The sequence below is a fragment of the Stigmatopora nigra genome, chromosome 12 (assembly GCF_051989575.1).
Source record: "Stigmatopora nigra isolate UIUO_SnigA chromosome 12, RoL_Snig_1.1, whole genome shotgun sequence".
Lineage (NCBI taxonomy): Eukaryota > Metazoa > Chordata > Actinopteri > Syngnathiformes > Syngnathidae > Stigmatopora > Stigmatopora nigra.
Window position 1 is genome coordinate 8354177 of NC_135519.1, and position 19963 is coordinate 8374139.

At 38.3% G+C, this 19963-nt stretch overlaps 1 protein-coding gene across 1 annotated transcript; it reads right to left on the reverse strand.

The window, feature by feature from the left end:
- Positions 1-1586: 1586 nt before the first annotated feature.
- vwc2 (von Willebrand factor C domain containing 2) lies at positions 1587-19084 on the reverse strand. Its single transcript, XM_077729818.1, has 4 exons — positions 18846-19084; positions 12351-13051; positions 10895-11024; positions 1587-2366 (listed from the first exon to the last, which is right to left on the reverse strand). Exons 2-4 carry the CDS (start codon positions 12969-12971, stop codon positions 2215-2217), a joined length of 903 nt encoding a protein of 300 aa, XP_077585944.1. The 5' UTR covers positions 12972-13051; positions 18846-19084; the 3' UTR covers positions 1587-2214.
- Positions 19085-19963: the final 879 nt, after the last annotated feature.

Below are 19963 nucleotides of genomic sequence, written 5' to 3' on the forward strand. Positions count from 1 at the left end.
TCAAGTTGTCCTTTTTTTTGTTTTTTTTTTTAGCTAAAATTTCCTGAGACCACAGTTGAAGTAAATTGTTCAGGGTAATGGTTATGTTAAAATAAAAAAAAATAAAAAGTAACCCTTTCAGAGATAGTGGGCATCACTATTCAAAAGTTATGACAATCTTAACTCAAAGGCTTACTTAGGTTAGTAAATAAAAATGTGTATATAAAATACCTATTAAAAGCAACAGATGTCTAATCGTTGCTGACAATTGCAGCCAATGAGTTAAGATATGTCACAAACCAAAAGAAAATAAAAAATAGTTGAAATAATTTTAATTGAGTGCCAAATTTGTTCTCTGCAAGTAAAATGACATAAGTGCAATCATCTTCATTTTTTGACATGTTGTGCATTTAAAGCGTCTGTGCTTTGATTAATAATATTGGACTGAAGGGAGGGGTGGGGGGGGGGTGAATCTGCATCTTTAACATGTACACGTCTAGTGCTTCAACACATTTCCATTCCATCTTGAATGAATGAATTTGCTTTAAGAGGACAGTCAAAGACTTAGACGTGCTTGGTTTGACAAGAAACCTTAATAGAGCTGAGCCCCTTCTCCCCAGCTGTTTGTAGAAAAGCCAGTCTGCTCGCATGTGCACGAGATGAGGCTGGTTTAGCCGGGATCCCGCTGACAGGCTCACAAGCACGTTTCACGGCTGGAGATGTTACGCCGTTGTCTGGCAACCCCCGGTGGTGCTGCATGACCGTCACAAGTGTGAGGGCAGTGTGCTGCTCATGTAAGAGACAGCTTGCAAACATTGAAACAGCATCTGCATTCATTGATCTCTTGCCTGCCCTTCAGCACTCATTACCTGGACTTATTATGAGGCATCGTTTTCATCCGTTGGCTCAGGGAGCGGATGGCCGAGGCCAAACACTTGCACTCGTTACTATCCATTTGAAACTGGAAGAAGCATATAGAACGCATGTTGAATATGTCAGATTTAGTTTCCGAGGTCTAGCTTGCCGAGTGGTTTGCGCGTCGGCTTCACAGTTCTAAGATCGTGGGGTCGGTCCCAGGTCTGGATTTTCCTGTTTGCATGTTCGTGTAGAGGTTTTACGGGTACTCCAGGTTCCTCGCAAAACTATAAAAACATGGAGGGTAGGCTGCTTGAACACTTTAAATTTCCCCTAGCTATGAATGGGTGTCTGTCTCCTTGTGCCCTGCGATTGGCTGTCCACCGATTCAGGGTGTCCCCCGTCTGGTGTCCATGGTTGGCTGGGATTGGCTTCAGCACCCCCACGGCCCTTGTGAGGATATACGGTATGGATGAATGAATGATTCATTGGTGGGTGGGTGAACGAATGTTACTTAAAACAACATAATCATCATTTACAGGTTAGAGAACTAGTCTACATTTTCAATTAGACAGAATCTTTCTTTGACATAAAAGAGAAGTTGATTATTTTGTCATGTTTGCCAGATTTGATGAGCCCCAAAATGTCACCTACTGCTTTTCCGAGTTTTCACGACCACAGGGGAACATTTGAGTCATCAAGTGGTCTAAAACCGAGCCCCTTAGATGTCATACAGGCGATCGGAAGCATGGTTGCGGGCACCCGCAGAGCCACAGACTGCCTTTTATTTGAAACAGGAACATACAGCACCAAGATACAAAAAAAGCACTTTTAAAATCAAAGTACATTTGAAACATCCAAATAGACTAGAGAATGTTGTACAAGTCAGAAACAGTCAAGTCAGCTTTAATTCCACTTTTATCTCAATTACTCATTTACCTTGGACAGGCCAGTCACTTCGGACGGAGATGGCCGCTCCTCTGAACTGTAGTTGTTAAGGAACAGGTGTTAGGATTTGTCAGAATTATGAAGACGTCAAGGTTTAAGCCTCCAAAGACAGCCTTTTGTGTTCTATACATTCGCTTTGTAGTCACTCAGGCTGATTATTAAAAGACACAGGCTATAAAAATAGGTGTAACTACTTCATCATAATGACATCTAGACAGTACTTGTATATAGTCATAAATAATTGATTACATAGATAAATAAATATTCTATGTGCGGATTACAAATTTTCGTAAAAAGCCTTTGCGTAGTACAGACTCCGAACTCTGAGCCGGGCGGACCCTGATGTCCGGAAGTCTGGGTGAAAGGCCAAGTGTTCACATGGACCGGCGCTGGTGTTTTTCCGAGCCAACGTTCCTACCGCTTTGCCAGTCTCTAACCGCGTTGGCATTCGTTCTTGCTGCAGGTGGCTTGGCGTTCGATCTGCCAGGTGCCTTCTTCGTAGGTGCAGTAGCAGATGGTACACTCATCGATTTTTACCTCTCGTCCGGCCGGAATCACTGTCGTGTCTGCAAAGCAGTTGGGTCCTGTTGACAGAATTGAAAACGGAAAATGACGAGGGGTGAGGAACTCGTCCAATCATCATTTAGTGTGAACAATAGCGGGCACGCCGAGAATAATGCTATGTCGCTGTGGTTTGGGATTTCAATCAAAAGTCGAATCTGCTTTCGAAGGTTATTCAGTCCCTTCAAGAGACCACCACGGTCACAGTCTGATGATTAGAATGCAATTGAGGGTCAGCACTTACATCCAAATGTAAGAGTTTTATCAAGGCAGATGTGATTTGCAAGGATTTCAATGAGCTGCTTTGGGTTTTTTCAGTTTTGCAATTGCATAAAAAGTTAGAAGACGCGGCTGTTTTTGTTTGGAGGTTAAATTCAGATTCAAGGCTTTTCACAAAGCACCCAATCCAATCTAAGTCAGGGTAAAGAAGTTATTTTGTCACTGAATAATAGTGATTTGACTACAAATTTCCATTAAGGCAAAAAAGTCTTTTGTTGATGTTTCCTAGTTCTCTATTAATAATTACTGAGTTAGAGATTATGAATACATAATTGTAGATAATTTAACACATTTGTTGTTTGAAAAAATGAGTATCAATTTAGCAAATTGGAAGTCTAACAACATATAAGTGGGAAATCAGGCCGGATTTCTTGAAAAGCTCACTATTAATTTAAAGCACACGGATCTAAAATAACATTTGAAAAGTTGGACATTTTCATAACTGAAAGCTTCCATTGCAATCATCTGTCCTCATTGGAATTTAAGCAAGAGAGTAAAAGTCTTACTCCTTCAGATATTAATAGTTTAAGTTTAATTTGGGGAATTGAGCTTAGAACAATATAGGTTATCTATTATACATTATAATAAATATTTTCCCTTGCGTAAGAGTATGCAACATTCTATTCAAAGACAAATAGAACACAAGTCACCACAGCACTAACTGTGTCAGTAGCGTTTTTTTCCCTCTTGGCTCTCCCAAATTTATGTGATGGTAAAAATTGCAGGAAAATAATATATGAGATAACACATTTTGGGATCAAGTTTTTATTACTATGGGTGCAACGCAATGCCCTTTTCTCACCCGCAGTCATTCGAAGCAAGCAGTATAATTTAAATAGGATACCTCAGAATATTTGACCAGCGTCACTTAAAAGGTGAAATTTGCAGTCTGACATTTTCCCTAAACCTTCATGAATCATCCAAAAGATTCAGGTCTACACCTACTTGAGCATTTCACCACCATTAGCAGGCTCTTGAGACCATTGAGTGCTTGTCCCTGTTTTATACAGGGAGAATTTTCCATTTAGTTCAGTCTAAAGATCTTTTTTTTTACTGCAATAATCTAAAACATTTAAATGAGCCTATTAGGGTAATTTGAAGCTCGGGAAAAAAAGCCATATGTTATGAAACATTAGCCTCATCTAAAGGTTGCATTTTAAAGGTCTGGGTCGCCATAGTACAAGCACGCAAAAGAGGCGAGCCAATTGTGATGCAGTGTGGAGTCAGGCGAAATATATTTTATTTACAAAAACTTTCATAGAAAATTAAAAAGCATCCAACCGAACCTAGTGAAGAATGAGGTAAGGCAGCGGCAGATGATCAGGCAAAAAATGCAAAAGCGAAAAGAAGAATAATTAATTTAAGGAACTTTTATAGGGCAAGTCCCTATTTCATTAAGAAAATAAATAAATAAATAAATAAATAAATAAAGACTAGGCAAACAAAGATTTCTTCAGTCAAAATGGATTGGATGTCGTGCAATGTTCACTATAAAAATGTTAAATACATTCACATATTGACGAGACAATGGGAAACACCACGGGAAAGCAGGCGGCAGAAGGGAAGCTAATTGGGGGGGACATGCAATAAATGAAATGGAAAATTCATTTAAATATTAAATTCCTCTTATGCTTTCCTGAAAGCCAATGAAATATACATAATACAGCTCATATTACACAATCTTTTAATTTAATCCTGAAGCACTTCCACCATGGAACATTTCATCATTTTCTACAAAACTGCTTTCAACTATAAGGAAATGATGACGCAAGAACACACATGGTGCGCTGCGTAGGTAAATTGTCCCAACCAACAAATGGAAATTATCCCTCCAACCCATAGAATATAATTTTAGTATATATTGACATTGTGGTCGATGTTTTCAGCAGGCTGTTGTGCATTGGGATGCAAAAGAGAAGAAAAAAAGCGCGCATAAAGCCACTATTATCTCCACAGCCGTGCCACAAAATAGAAACTCGACAGCACTTGTTCATGGCAGCATCAGGTACAGCATAACAATAGCCATCCCTTATACTAACAAGCTCTCTCGCTGCTGTGCTATACATTACATTGTAATTAGGAGGCTGAAAAATGAGGAGTCTTTCCACTGCAGTCGCCGCATTTCATTGGGTGTCAGCACCCAGAGGAAGTATGCCTCTAGCACATCAATCAACGTGAACAGCCTGTCAAAATGTCAGCAAAAGCACATTCGTAAGGCCTTTGGAAGTCCGCACGAACCCTTGCTGGGAAACAGCTCATCTTGTAGTCTTGTACTACTGCCGTACTACATTCATCACCATTAAGCGTCTTTAAAACCCTTTCTCAAGAAAAGTATATCAACGATCTGCAAGGACAATAACATTCTGAATCAACCTTCAAACTTTATCCTGATTATAGTCCGTGAACCACGACCATTCACAGTGGCGCCAACGTGGATTTAACATTCCGTTTTATCATTTTCATTTGGGCTTTATTAATACATTGGCCCCCTGTGCATCACTCTTTCTTTTCTTTGCAGCACTATCTACCAAAAGAGCTTTTCAATAGCACTCATGGGGACAAATGGACTGTACGTAGACCCAGACTTACATTACAAATTGGTAAGAGCTGATATAGACAGTATGTGGAAATGAAACACCATTAGCACCTGCATCTTAAAAGCAGCACCGCATCAAGTAATGGACGAAAAGACATATTGAAATCTATCACACCCCTCTATTTAAAAAGAAATGAAAACCAGTAGATCTCAATTATCCTTAGAGAAAGATAGACAAAATCACTCATCTTAATGGACTTCTTGAGTGCATTTGCATTATAAATGTCGAATAAAAGTGGCATTTGATGTGTGTATATATAAAACATGAGAGGGACCCATTTTATAAAAAAATATGCATCAATGCATTAAAGATATGGATACAGTGCCATTGAAAAAAGTATTTAACAGATTTTAAAAATATTTCTTATTTCTATAGTTTTTTTTATTAAATGATTCAAATTACCACATTTCAAAAAAAATGTGTAGGTATTTATACACAAACATGTCCTAAAATTAGTTCTTAATGCTTGCTTTTTCGAATAGATTCCCATACAACCTATGCAGTGCTCTTTTTAAGAAGAAATAAAGGGCCTTAATGAATCTTTTTTTTCTTCGATTCATTCAAATGAGTCTTTATCGCTCTTGGCAGCAGCGCCGTAACGTCTCAAGTTGCTGTGTTTGAAGTGATATTGGCGTCAGGTCGCACTGTTTATCACAACCCTCCAGATTAGTGATGACCCTAATGTATTGGACTTGAAGAACACATTTTGTTTCCTCGTGTGTTGCCAAGGTGATTACCTGCAAGAGTAATGGACGGTTGGAATTGAAGAGACAAGAAAAGTGTCCTTCAAAAATGCGTGATGCAGAACATTGACTTCAATTCAAGTGTATATTGTAATTAGTGTTATAATGTATTATCGGCACAATATGGCACTAAAGTCACGTCATCGGTATCAGCAAGTTTTTCACCCTTCCAAGATGATGATAAATGTCCAATGTGGCAGAAATTCAAAGAAAAACTTTTTTTCTTTCTTCCTATCAATTAGTTTGTCACTAGTTAACATCCAATCTATTTGAAGTGGGAGACTTGTCAAAAAATGAGTTGGGCAGTGTCTAACCAAATCATATTAGCGATTACCTTACATTCCAAGTGAGTATGTATTGATTTAGTATTAAGAAAGAAAAACATTGTCTTTTTAAAAAAATATATATATATATTCTAGACAGCACCGGCTGGGTGTCAGAATCAGTATTATCAATGTAACACCAATTGCAATCAGTTTGTTGATTGATTGAATACTTTTAGTGTGCTAGTTTAATGATTGAATAATGAAAAATTCATTTCTCATTTGCATCAGATAATAAAATTAACATGTTTCTATGGCTAAATGAAAGCTGACAGCATCAGCAAATGTCAAAGTTTATAAGTGAAATGATTTTGAATGATCAGTGAAATGTTGAAAACCTGCATCCCATCACAGCTGTTCTTTGATATTCATGAACAACTGTCTGGCCACTTTCATCTTTATCCCCTGGCTCTTCCCCAAATGTCTCCATGCATAGCGACTGAATAACACATTTGAGACAGGGGACCATGCCTTAGGAATCGATTTTGCATGCCTGAAAAGGCCACGATAATGCCAGAGTATAATTGATGAACTCATCAAACATTGCAAATCTTTATTGTATTTAGGGAGGGAAGTGATAGGGAGGCAAATTGCAGTCAAGCCAAATCACACAGACAGCAGAGAGGTTGAATGACAAATCTCATTTGGAAGCGGGCTAACGTTTCACTCTAGTCTATTTTTTGTTGCATTTCTCACCTTCTGTAGGCTACTTTTTCTAAATTTACGGATACCCTAATTTAGTATGTGGTAAAGCAACGCTGGATGAGAAATGTGTTATTCCCCCATTAATGAGGTGAGCTTTGATGTGACACATTTCCTACAAGCTATTAACATCTGTCTACACTTAAGCAGCATCTGGTAGCGAGGTGACAACTTTAATGACCGCATATAACCTGATTTTGCAATAATTACCGTGTTGGGCCAAAGAGCTTTCCCTTCTATGTCACATGTAGAACTCCATGTGATTAATAGTGGATTCGTGGAATGTGATGGCTAGTGATTATTATCATTTTAATTCTTCCTCTTTAAGAAAGAGGCATGAATGTAAAAAACGAGAGGAAGATTAGTTGTTCCCATTCAAGCTCATCAATGATTCACCTACTTCATCTGTCGATACAGAGTCCCGATCCCGTACTTTGGGAACGTATTAAGGAGGGAGGAAAAACAAGTAAATCCAGATATCTTTTTCCACAAGCGCAGTAATTTTTTTCAAAAGAATCATAATGATACTAATTTGTAAAACAAACGAACAAGCTATTATTTTACATACATCATTAAAATAATAGGAGATATTTTTTTCAAGTTTAATTAAAGGCTTAACCGGAGAAGTAGACAGTGTGATGAACATTTTAACACATGGACCAATGAGTAAGTGATTAAGCTAAGAGGGCATGAAAGTGCTCAGAGTGATAAGGTATCGCTTCAATATAAAAATTGCAATGTTACACACTGCAATATAAACCGCAAGTTAAATATTAGTAAAAGTGAAAATAGTGGTGATATTTATGAATTGTAATTTGAAATGATAATTTCCATAACCTTCAACCTTTGGCTTTTGGCTTTGGAAAATTGTCATTCATAAATGCAACCATCCAATTTCTTCTCTTTATTGCTGAACTGGTTAGAAGCTAATTATAGTTACAAAGAACTAACTCATCTCATCTCATTTTCTCCAGTTTATCCGAACTCGGGTCACGGATACAAAGAACTATTAATGCTCATAATCACCTCTGGATGATTTAAAGTCTTCAGTTGATTCCCTGGAGTCGAATCTAATTAATACTTGTGGTAGCTATTCTCACCCATATCCTTTCGAGGTGTGCATTATAAATGCGATGCATCTCTAATATTTGCTCGTAGGACGGGTTCAGAGTAAAGGTAAAGATTGTATACATATCTGGTATAAATAGGCATTACTCTTATCTGAAAAGATGCAATGTTCAGTGTTTTGGCTTTGGTGACATATCAGATGGCATTCAGCCTGAGTCACCGTCCTGTTGCAAGAAAATGTGAACGATTTGATCTCATGCTAAATGCCACTTTGAATTTGGTGCACGCTATCAGATGCATATTAGAGAGAGAGTATAATGTAAGGGGGGAAAATACAGGCAGTTTTAGTGCCATTTTTATACAAATTCCAGGCACCCTGGTGACAAACATATACTAGGCAGCGATCTGGTGGAAAGCGGTCTCCAATTGCTTTTTTTATACAGGTCTGTGTCCGGCTCTTTAGCCAACTCTGCACCATCTGGCCATGAGGTCAGCCCTCACTTCTAAATAGCACTCATCGACAGTTGGTCAAACCAGTTTTTACATGTTCAGGACGAGAGTATTCAGCGTAAAAATATAGTTGTTTTCCCAATTAAACAACAACACATCCCACCCCCTAATACTAAAACGCCCATTTAATTCATTTTGTATGTATTAAGAAAACAAATACGAATTTTAAAAACCGCTATGAGCTCAATGTGACCTTTATAATGGCTCAGAAAAATAATATCTTTAGTGTTTGGCAGTTTGCATTATGATGATGATTCCTTCAGACTTGCCGCCTCATTTTGGCCAAGGATGGCTTCATTGCACATTTAAGATGGCTTTTGTGTTTATTGTTTAAAACGTGGCCGGTTGGTGGTGCTGCACAGTTAATTACAAAACTCACTGTTTGCATGGTGTAATTTCCTGTTTCACTGACTACAGGATATATGAACAGATCATATCATTTAATACGATGTTATTTCTTGTTGTCACTGATCTGCTTTGGATGACGGCAACAGGAGTTTGGGGATGTGTGAGAATGTGTTTCAAAGTTGTTGTGCATGACTGAAACTGATTCTGAATTGGTTTTCGTACGGCAATTATATCAAGACCTCCGTGAGGCGTCACTGGGTGTATAGCTATATGTTTTATAGCAGCAATTTTCTGGACATGTAGCTCCCACTTTGGAAAAAGTGTGGTGGTTGCCAATTGGCGTGAATACTGCTAACTCGTTTGCACCAATTGGCAGGATTCTATAGTCCCTTTCAACCTGTGGGAGAATTTGTTGATGCTGATTTTCCATTGACAGAAGGAGAAAATGGTAGGATGACAAGTCCTCAATATAAGCAAGCAGAAACAAACCTAATGGGTGAAAGGAACAAAACATTTTGTTTCAACTGAATTGATTTTTGCAATGATTCAGAAGGTTTAATGGATACTGTTCATTTATTTATGAATGAAAGAGGTCCACCTTCCTTTCTTATTGAAGCTGGTTGAATAAATGTGTTTACCTTTTAATTCAGGTTTCATAAGTGCATAATTGAAGATACTTAAGACAAGATTGTGCTACTAATCTTTTCACTTTGGCATTTGCAAATGTTCATAGCATAATTTTGAGTCTGTAGCAGCTTTCTTATGTGCACTGTTATACTATATGTTGAACAACAGTCCAACACAGCAAATCCTTTCCCGGTTGGAAGAGCATGAGGTTTCAGTAGCATTTTTGAATATAATTTTACACCCATTCACATCTGTCTCTAAACAGATGTACACACAGCTGCAGCTTGGTAAATCCACCGCGAAGTCCAAAAAGAAAAGATGGAACTCTGCCTAAATGCAAAACAAAACACTCTCAACATGTGCGAATTAGACAACTGAACAAACAATCACGATGTTGTCTGACAAAATATAGCAGGAATAATATGGCAGTCTACTGCCATTGAGAGAAGACAGGATGTTCACTTTTTAATTGTGTTTTGATCGAGACACTTTCACCAACAGTTTGGCTCGTGTTACTTGTCCTTTTTGATTATTCAATTGGTTTGAATGTTATCTAGAGTTCTTTGCATATCTTTTCAACGTAATTCAGTGAAATATTTTCATTTCAAAAATGTCTCTCGTGAAGATCAGAGTCTGCGCCCACAAGATAACACAATTGTTTTCCTACTTTGAAGAGACACAGTAACGACCCCCTCCTTCAACCCCAGAAGAGTCAGTATTTATTCAAGGCTTAGTCTCTGGTGGGATTTTGTAGATATTAGGAAACACGGTTTTCCTTCTGGAAATGCCGATGTGTGATGTAGTCACTGTTGAATTGCATGAGCTTTTCCCTATTGGTCGGGCTCACTTTATTGGACGAATGATCAATTTACAGACTTAGGAACCAATCTGAAGGAGGAGCAACTCATTGGCAATTTCTGTTGACCGAATTTCAGAGCTAGTGATTTCAAATGAGCATTTGTTTTTACAACCTTAAAAGCTTTTTATATGTAGATGTGTTAGAAAAGCTTGGAATACTATGGCTTGGAGCCAGCGGCAATGCACTCTATAGTATTTTATATGTATTCTTGAATTAGTGTTTGAAAACAAGACTGTGTTGATCTAAGACAGTTGATATGGGGACTCTGAAAGATCTAATGGTAGAATTAAATAACAGGCCAAGAAAAGCGCTCTTTGGCAATTGGAGAGGTGAGCTCACAGGGTAATTACCAAAATATTGGTTACTTAAATATTGGTTTTTAGTGGAAATGGATCAAGTGAACATTGAAAAATGTAAAATCTTGAAACTATAGTTCCTTTGTGGTGTTTTGTAATTGTAAACATAATGATATCAGTCACATTTGTCCACACATACCACTCTTGCAGATTGGACAGCACTGATCCGGCTCATATTCCGGGTTGACACATTCTGTCTGAGGGCAGGCCGAAACAGAACACAACACCTCTCCGTTTGGCTCACAACGACATTTTTCACACGGAGAGACCTGCAAAACACAATTAGTATAAGTAAAGTGGGTAAGGGTCCTTTAAGAGGTGTATAAAAAAATCATATTAACTTTACAAGAAGAGGTTTTATCTCCTGAGTTTTCAGTTTATGTCCTGTCTGAATAGGTTTTCACTTATATCTGTTCTTGTCAATAACCAATCAGCTTCTCCCTTCTACTTGTCTGTTATTTCGTCTCCAAACTATATATTGATTTTTTAGCATTCCTTCCTTTTTTATCTTGTTGGGTTTTTTTCCACAGGTCATCTCATTCCTCGTTCCTAACTTGCTGGTGAAATGTGAGAACATCATCACTCGTTTAATTTTATCAAACGTTTACTTGAGTAAAATCTAGTCTCAATTACCTTGTGTTTATATTATTTTAGAAGTAAATTCAAATCAATAAATAATGCAGCACGTCAAATGAATGAACAAGATGGCTTTGCGATCAACTAGGACATTAAACAATAATTGAGGATTGGACTTAAACCATAAGGAGAAAGTCTTTGAGCAGAGGTTGAGGAAAACAAGTTGAAATTGTTACCATGGGTCTCAGAGCCTGAAAAAGATTGGAGCTTGATTGTGTATAGATCGAAATGAGATGCAGCTCCTATATTCCCTGTAAAAGGCACTCCCTTGAGCATAGCAGCACACCTTTTGTCCTATCAAAAGAGCTAAGGTTAATTCTGACAGCGTTCCCGCTGATTGCAGAGGCTTGTGCCTCCGCTTGGCACTTCACTGTGAAAAATAGAGCCAGGCAGCACTTCCCTAAGAAGTTAGCAATCACGCATAACAACCTGCCTGTTCCAAATCCCACAGCACAAAGGCTAATGTATGACGCCTTTGTGAAAGGAATTTTGAGCAAGCCAACCTTTGCACATATTTGACAGAAAGCCACTTTTACTCAGCTCGATGTCACATTTAGGCCATTACTATCATAAAAAAAGGGTAAATAGGGCCCTGTTTTTGATAATTATTTGTAGCACGTACCTGATGCCTGTGTGCCTTAATGGTTGAGAGACACTACTAGCTTGCATTTTTAAGACTATTACAGCAGCAATAGCATGAGAAGACTTGGCTGGAGCTGCGCCTTGAAATTGAGCCCACAGAAATATTGTAACGAGAACAAAGACAAGTGCTGACCTTTGCCATTATAAATGTGCCTTCGTGCGTTCTTCTCCACTTGTTTGCTGCAGGGAAACCACATTTTATGGCGGACTTGCTACAGACTCATTCTTAATCGAACGTCCAAAGAAGATCTGTCAGCATTTTTTTCCCCCCGCTTGGAGTATGTCAAACAAATCCGTAGACTCATCCACCAACTCACCTTAAACTCCTCCAGAGTGGCGTAGATCTTTCCCCGAAATTCACAGTAGTTCTTTGTCTCCTTACACTGCGGGCAGCATTGACTGGTATCCACTTTAATGCAGCGAGCATGCAATCTGGGACAATCTGGCTTGCTGCATAGTGGACCTTCATCTGTACAGAGGCAAGGACATGTGGACGGACCAGGGGTGAACTGCTCACCGATTGCGAATACAAAACCGCTCTCATCCATGCAGCCTTTACCCCTGTAATCTGGGTAGGCATATTCGTCAATGGCTTCCAAAGACAGAGTGATGTCACTGGTTGGGCCCACATCTATTTGCTTAAGATTGTCTTGCTCAGTCCACAGCTCTTGGGACCTCCCACCTTTAGATCCTCCTCGGCTGTAGGCGCTGAGGTTGGCCCTGGCACGGCTGGCGCCGGTTCGGTTCAGACCTAAAGTTTCGTTGTCCGCGGGCTGTAGCGGCTTTGGGACGGCTTTGTCCTCTCTAGCCTGGGTCAACACCCTTTCCAGGCGTTCACGGCTAAGTGGCAAGGTCGTTATGGGATTACTCCCAACACCACTCATCAGAAACCAGAGAACAAAGAGGACCTCTGCTGTCATGGCAACGGAGTGGAGCATCTCTCCCCCACCACCAGTGAGGTGGGAAAACACCTTGGCTCACATAACACACTTCACATCTCAGGTGTGAGCCAGTCCATCTGGAAAGAGAAAATTAAACTGGGGTTATGGGCTCAGTATTTTCACTTTTTTTTATCCCAGGTGTGGGCTTTGAAACGGCATCAAATTCACATGGCTTTGTTCCATCATGTCGAGCAAACACCCTGCGAGTCCAAGCCTAGGCTCGCAAGATAAATCAATTGGATGGTTAGGATGGAGAACATTTAGGAGATCAATGCTGCCCAATACTGGAGCAGTTTTCTGCATCAGTCAATCAACCGTTGACAAAGATTAGGAACTTGAATCAAACATGTTAAAGCCTTTGCTCCTTTAAACGGAACAAAGAACCTGGATCAATTTCATTCTTAAATATGAATTGCAGTCAACTGTAGTAAGAATTGATTTGAAAAAAAAAACATAATCTGTGGAAGGCAAGTAAGTAGCTTTACTTTTCATCGTACATATTCGCAGACTCGAAACCCTCCACGGAGCTTTCTATTGTTTTGTAATCACACGTAATTGCACATCACTTGAACGTGACCTTTATGCACAGCACAAATAATATACCACACAACGGGAAGAGTAAAACCCTGGAGTAAACTGCAAACACAGCACATTTTATAAAAAGCTGTGCTCAATATTTTTTATTTTTGCCTCTCGCTAAACTTGATTTACTCTGGCACTTTGAAATTCAAATGCTTGCTACGATGCTTTGCCGCGATGGGTGGCCTACTTCTATTCCCCCCAATTGCTGAGGCCAGGCAAATACATCTATTGCAATCATATTAAGAATTTTATAAAATGACATACTTATTTTTGGGCTTGCATTTTAAAGCATGGTTAATTATGCCGATTCATGTGCACATACTTCATGTTCTTTCATGTCCAAACCCAAAATTGTACGTTTGTAACAAATTGAATGGCATATGTTATGTTTTTTTTTTAAATAATTCTATCAGCCGACCTCATGAAATTCGACCCACTGAGAGGGAAAAGAGCTGAAGGTGATTGCCGGCAGCCATCAGTACATGACCAATGTTTCTACCTGATTAGCTGTGTTTGAGGAAGAAAATTTTGAGTTCTCGTTAATCTAAAAGGCATCAGAGGGAGAGAAAGCAAGATGAACAGATTAATCTGTTAGTAAAGGGACCTCAAACCTAACCATCTTAACAGCTCTTACGAGCTGTCACATAGTCACTGCATGCTGCTTGACTGAGTGGATGTCAATTTGTTTTCTCAAATATACACAAATGACCTAATATGAGTGAGGAAAATGATTGATTACCAAATTTATTTGACATAATCATGCTAAATTTTAATTCAATATTGTTTTTTACCCACAGATGTTTTTTTAGGTTTCAGGTAGTATAAAACAAAGGTTTAAGCAATGTTCTACAAGAGAAAATAACCTTTTTGTCATAATTGGGGGAAAAAAACTATTCTACAGAGGAACACAAAAAAGGACTAACTGATCCAATAACATCCAAAGTAGTTTATGACCGTTGAATACTATTGTTCTACAACTAAAATATATAAATACTGTATAAAATATTGTAAAAGCTTGTGATCCATCTTTGAAAGAAATACAAAAAAAGAGCAGGAGGAATCAAGGACAACCAAAGAGAACAAATTCAGTGGACAAAGGGAAAACCTGACTGTCGGAAAAGATTCTTTCATTCTGAATACAATTGTATTTATTGCAGCCTTTTCAAGGTCTTTTCTATTCGAAACCTTAATCTTGCTACCGTAGTTTATTGTAAATCACTGATTTGCCTTAGGCTGTTAGTTCCTGAGCATTGGATAAGCTCGATTGAAATACAAATCGGCCCTTTGCTTTAGCCCTTTCAGTGTGTTTCTCTATTGTGAACAAGTGTTGAACTTGTGTACTCTAGACATTAAAAAAAATGCTAATCCTAGTGCTTTTCTGTAGGGAATTTTAACAGGTAGGTATTTTTTTTTTTCGTCAATTTTGTTTGAAATCACAGCCAAACTCATTGCATATTATCATGGATTGGTGAAAACTAGTTGCAAAATCTAGCAAATTTTGCCAAAGCGTGGAATTGTTCTATCGTGTTTAGTCACGTTATCCGTGATGCCTTTCTATTTACACGGTGGCAACTCGTTCCTAGTTGGGAAAGTCAAAAAGAAGTTTCAAAAGTACCGTCTTGACTCATTAAACCTTTGCAGTCATAAGAGTTCATGTAATGCATGTTTGTAGTATAACTACTCCGTTCTAAATCTTTAAAATAAACCTAAATGATCTCTGCAGGTGTACGAAAACAATATTTTTAAGTGATTTCAGTTGCATGTATTATCTTGGGAAAATAAGCAAGAAAATGATAATTACAGTAGGATTTATCAGTGTATATTTTAGCTGAACTAAGTGATTTTCACATTGGGTGGTCCCTTTTCAAAGTGAACTTGTGACATGTCTCTGCATGCTTTATAATATTAGGCTTTTAGGATCTAACTCCGACTTTGAAAATACACTAGCTCCAAAACTCAATTAAAAAGACACATGCATTGCATGTAAAACTAAAAAAAAAGTACATTTATATCAATTTGCATTGTTGAGTAATGAATAACTAGAACTTAGGGAAACAGGCAAAATTGTGGAAAGAAAGCCCAGACACACAGGGGGGCATCTATACTATATACACTTCTGTATTAATGTCCCATGCAGATCCTCATGGATGGCATAAAACACACAATACTACATTTTGCAACAAAATAAGGAACTATACCAGAAAGGAAATTTTATCTTACTTCCGACTTAAGACATTAACATTAAAAAGATGTCTCACGCAAACCCAAATAAAGTAACAACATCCCTCAGGGGAGTTTATTTAGAAAAATGAGCACAACAATTCAATCCAATTGGAAACAGTTGAGCACCACAGAAGAAGTGTACACAATAGCTAACTTTGCAAACCTTACTGAAATTCATCTATTTATTTTCTTTCCATCGGTAGAGTCACAATGGTACAATGCATTTGGATAGTCTTTTTTTTTGTGGAAAGAATAGAGCAGGTGGCTCTGCCCTTTGTCGGCCTTACGTGGCATAATGTTTTTCTTCTCCTTAAAAACAAACTGATTGAAACCCAATTAACAATTTCTCTGCTATTTGCACGCAAGGCGTACATTAATTTTTTCTTCATTTATTTAATAGGCAATTAGTCAATGATTAACTCCCCAGAATAGTTATTCATTTAAATACTTGAATAATTGATACCTTACCCTAGATTAAAATATATGCCGTAGAAACGACAACAATGTGTGTATCGTCGCAGATGAAAGAAATAATAGAGAGAAGATAGCAACTGCTAGAGGAAATTTAAAGGGAAATAAATAAAAAATGTGTAAACCCGATTTAAAGTCAGCGTGACACATACTGTGCCCACTACTTGCGTAGAAACAACATAATTGAATTGAATTTTATCACAAAACTTCAAATCACAATTAAATTAAGATCAAGCCAAATTAAATTATTTTAACCTTTGTGACGGTTTTAACATTTTTCCCCTGAAATGACATCAATGTCAAGTACTCCAGGTTTTCGCCCCCCAAAAAAGCAAATCCAGCTTCAAGTCCAAACCCAATCTTATGAATTACAACACTAACATTTAACACTAATTAACACTTTAACAAAAAACATTAGTACTAAATGCACCTCATTGGCTTATTGGGGCAATTAATTTTCTTATTATACCACCTAATAAAACTTGATCTGCAATAATCTAGATGATGAATGTTAAAACGAAGTAACTTTAATCAAGTGAGTCATAACAATACTAGAACTGTCTTTTACTACCTCAAGATACTGATTTTTTTCTACTCAGCTATTGATATTGATAATTTGGCATTGATCCTCATGATTTTTAAAGAACTATATGAGCTTGATCCTTACTGACATTTTAAATTCTGCACTGACACGAGAAACAATGAACAGCTCATTTTGCAGATAGGAGCAAGTTAGTGATGTCACTTTCGATACACGTTCACAAAGTCAAAGGTCAACATTTTGCTCTTGTCATTGAATTTGTCACAGTTGAAAAGTGAGTGCAAGCCACTGAGAATAAGGAAAGATTTAACCTGGTTGTTGGTTCACGGTTCAATGATTTCTCACCGTGGTGTTGATTTATGACTCATAACAAATATTGTTGCTTTCATTATCGAGGATAGCAAATGAAGCCAATACGTCTGGAGAAGACGAATGAGCTCGGGGAAAAAAAATGTACCTCAAGCTTGACTAATTAGACATTGCTCATTCAATTCCAACTGATGAGACTGACAAGTCTTCAATAACACATGCTGTGGAGAAAAGGTTGACCTGCCTCTTGCTTTCTACAGTAATGTCACTCAGTGATTTCTTTTTCCTTCCAGGTTAGCTTTGAGCAATTTAACATGAAAGCTATAAATAGGGCTAAAATAAACTCAGGCAAAGGACTCATCTTCAGGAATTTTCCACGCATGAGCTGAGACGTCTCTGTTTTTGTTGATTTCTTATTAACTCTGATGCATGATGGCAGCATTAAAAAAAAATCAAATCTCTTACTTTCATATTTCGTCCACGTAAACGACAACACGGCAGAGGACGGACGCAATAAGCTTGGAAGCATGGGAGCAGCCCCTTGTGTTGATTTGTGTTTAGAGCTGTTGTTATGAACAAGGCAAGGCTCACACAGGTTGGCTGGCAATGAACCTCCACAGCAAAGATCACATTCAAAATGTCTCAGTGAATTAAAGTAAAGCGCTGTCCCTCTGTCACATCAAACTGGATGTCATTTAGAGGAAAAGCAGGTCCGGAGGCAAGAATTAAATCAGACATAGTGACACAAGATGCCTGTGCTGTTGCTATCTGCACTTCTCTTTTTGCACATGCTGCTTCTAATTCCTTATCTTTACATTTCTGACATCTAAACATGCCATCTACATACGAGGGGAATGGAACTATTTACTTTGGGTCAATTTGTGACAAAGCATATCCCAAGGGATGAGACATGAGAGGTTAAGACAGTATTTGCTTTTAGGCGCCAACCTGACAAGGCGGAGAAAGCATCGGATTAATGATGCCATGGTAAAAAAAAACCCTTTTTGCACAGATAAAGGGTTGGAATAACACAAATCCAATTAGAGCAATAAGGTACCCCAAAGCAGAGCATTAAGACATCTGCCGGAGAATAAATTGCTGCACGGTTGTCGAAATGAATTTGATCGTCACGCTGAAAATCTTACAAGTGACCTACATCCCAAAAAAAGTTTGCCCAAAAAATGTAACCATCTATCTTTGGATCCCTTGGTCAGGAATAATGGTCAAAATATGCTGGTCAGCACAATTCCATCCGGCACAAAGTAAAAAGGAGAAATAACAAATTTGAAGAATTGCAGGATGAGACATAATGTATATTTTATTTTGAGGCAAGATAAAGTGGCATTTATATCTCAGTGAAGGAATAATATAAAGAAAACATCCTGACATTTGAGCTGCAATTTTTCCTTATTGCTCAGCCGAGCCAATCCTCATACCTACCTGAATAAATTGTGAATGTCCTAACTGCATTGTGCATGCAATGTGCGTTCTACTGTATTTTCTCCACCGACCCTTAAGTTCCACACCAAACAAAGACAGAGCATCTACAGGTGCAATCCTATTAAACTCTCCTATATATGCATTAATGACCAAATGAATTAATGCATACATCAGTATATATACTGTTTTTAATGAACATGATGTCATGATCCATTCAATCTAAACAAATCATCACTGAAGTAGACCAAATCACATCATTTAGAGGATAATATTCCTGCATGAAAATGAGATTAATGTGAACCTACCTGTCTTTCAGGAAGATGACCAGGACAGAGTTGGGACAGTAGCCAGACAAGCAACAAATGATGAGAACAAGTGCAAACTGGTCCACTTTGATCAACGACGATGCTTCTCCGGAGGATGGCGGCGCGTCTTTAACTTTAGTCGTCTCAAAAGAGTGGGAAAGGCATTCCGCTCACTGCTGCGCTTCAAAGAGTGGAACGGTCCCCCCCCAAATAGCCCCCCACGTCCCTTGCCTCTTCCTCTCTGCTCCACGCACACACGGGCATTTCAGTTCTACCCTCCCCAAATTATTAAATACTGGGAGGCGGAGTGCCGTGGTTTGGATGCCGTAGCAAGGAACAATGTGTCCGCCAGAGGGCGCGGTTTTTAAGAGTGAACTGAGGGGGGAGAGAAAGTCAGATCTATGGAAGATTTCCTGATGTTTTCAAAAAAGGTAATATTTACTATGGTGTTCTTGTTTTATTTGTATTGCTTTTCACAGGAAAACTGGTAATAACCCTCATTTGTTTTGACCAGATTAGGGTGTAATCTGCCTTTCATCGTTTGGGGTAGTCTCCAGCACCCCTTATGTACCAGGATGACGAGGATAAACAATGTTGAAAATGGATGGAAAGATGGAGAGATGGATGTATTATTTGATTCGTCCAGCTCATCTACAACTGGTAATTTTTCATATTACCTATACATTTAAAAGTATGGCACAAAACTTCTATGTAATCCGGATTAAGGTGGTTTTCGGACTAGTAAAACAAACCGCAAAACACAATAACTAACATGAACCTGGTATGTTGAATACATTGGAAACCCACTTTTAAGATGCATATAGCGATGCATTAATGGCATTGGCATATAAAGAGAGAAACCTTTGTGTAAAATTGGTACTGACACAACACAAATGGGCAGGATAATTTCAAATGACAAATTTGACATCCCTAATTGACCATCATGCAATTTAATTGGACCATTTACACAGGTATATCGCCTCTATTACTTTCACTGCCCTTAAAGGTATCATTTTGGCAATGACTTGGCCATCCAGGGCTTGTGTTGTTTTACACACAAAGTCTCCCTGGTGAAAAAGACGGATAAATTCAGCTTTAGAGGCTGTAAAAAATAGATA

Coding starts and splice junctions, on each gene's coding strand:
- vwc2 (XM_077729818.1), bottom strand. CDS start 12,971: ATGCTCCACTCCGTTGCCATGACAGCAGAGGTCCTCTTTGTTCTCTGG. Junction 11,025..12,350: donor CCACTCTGGAGGAGTTTAAG/GTGAGTTGGTGG, acceptor TGTGTTTTGCAG/GTCTCTCCGTGTGAAAAATG. Junction 2,367..10,894: donor CTGTCCAATCTGCAAGAGTG/GTATGTGTGGAC, acceptor TTCTGTCAACAG/GACCCAACTGCTTTGCAGAC.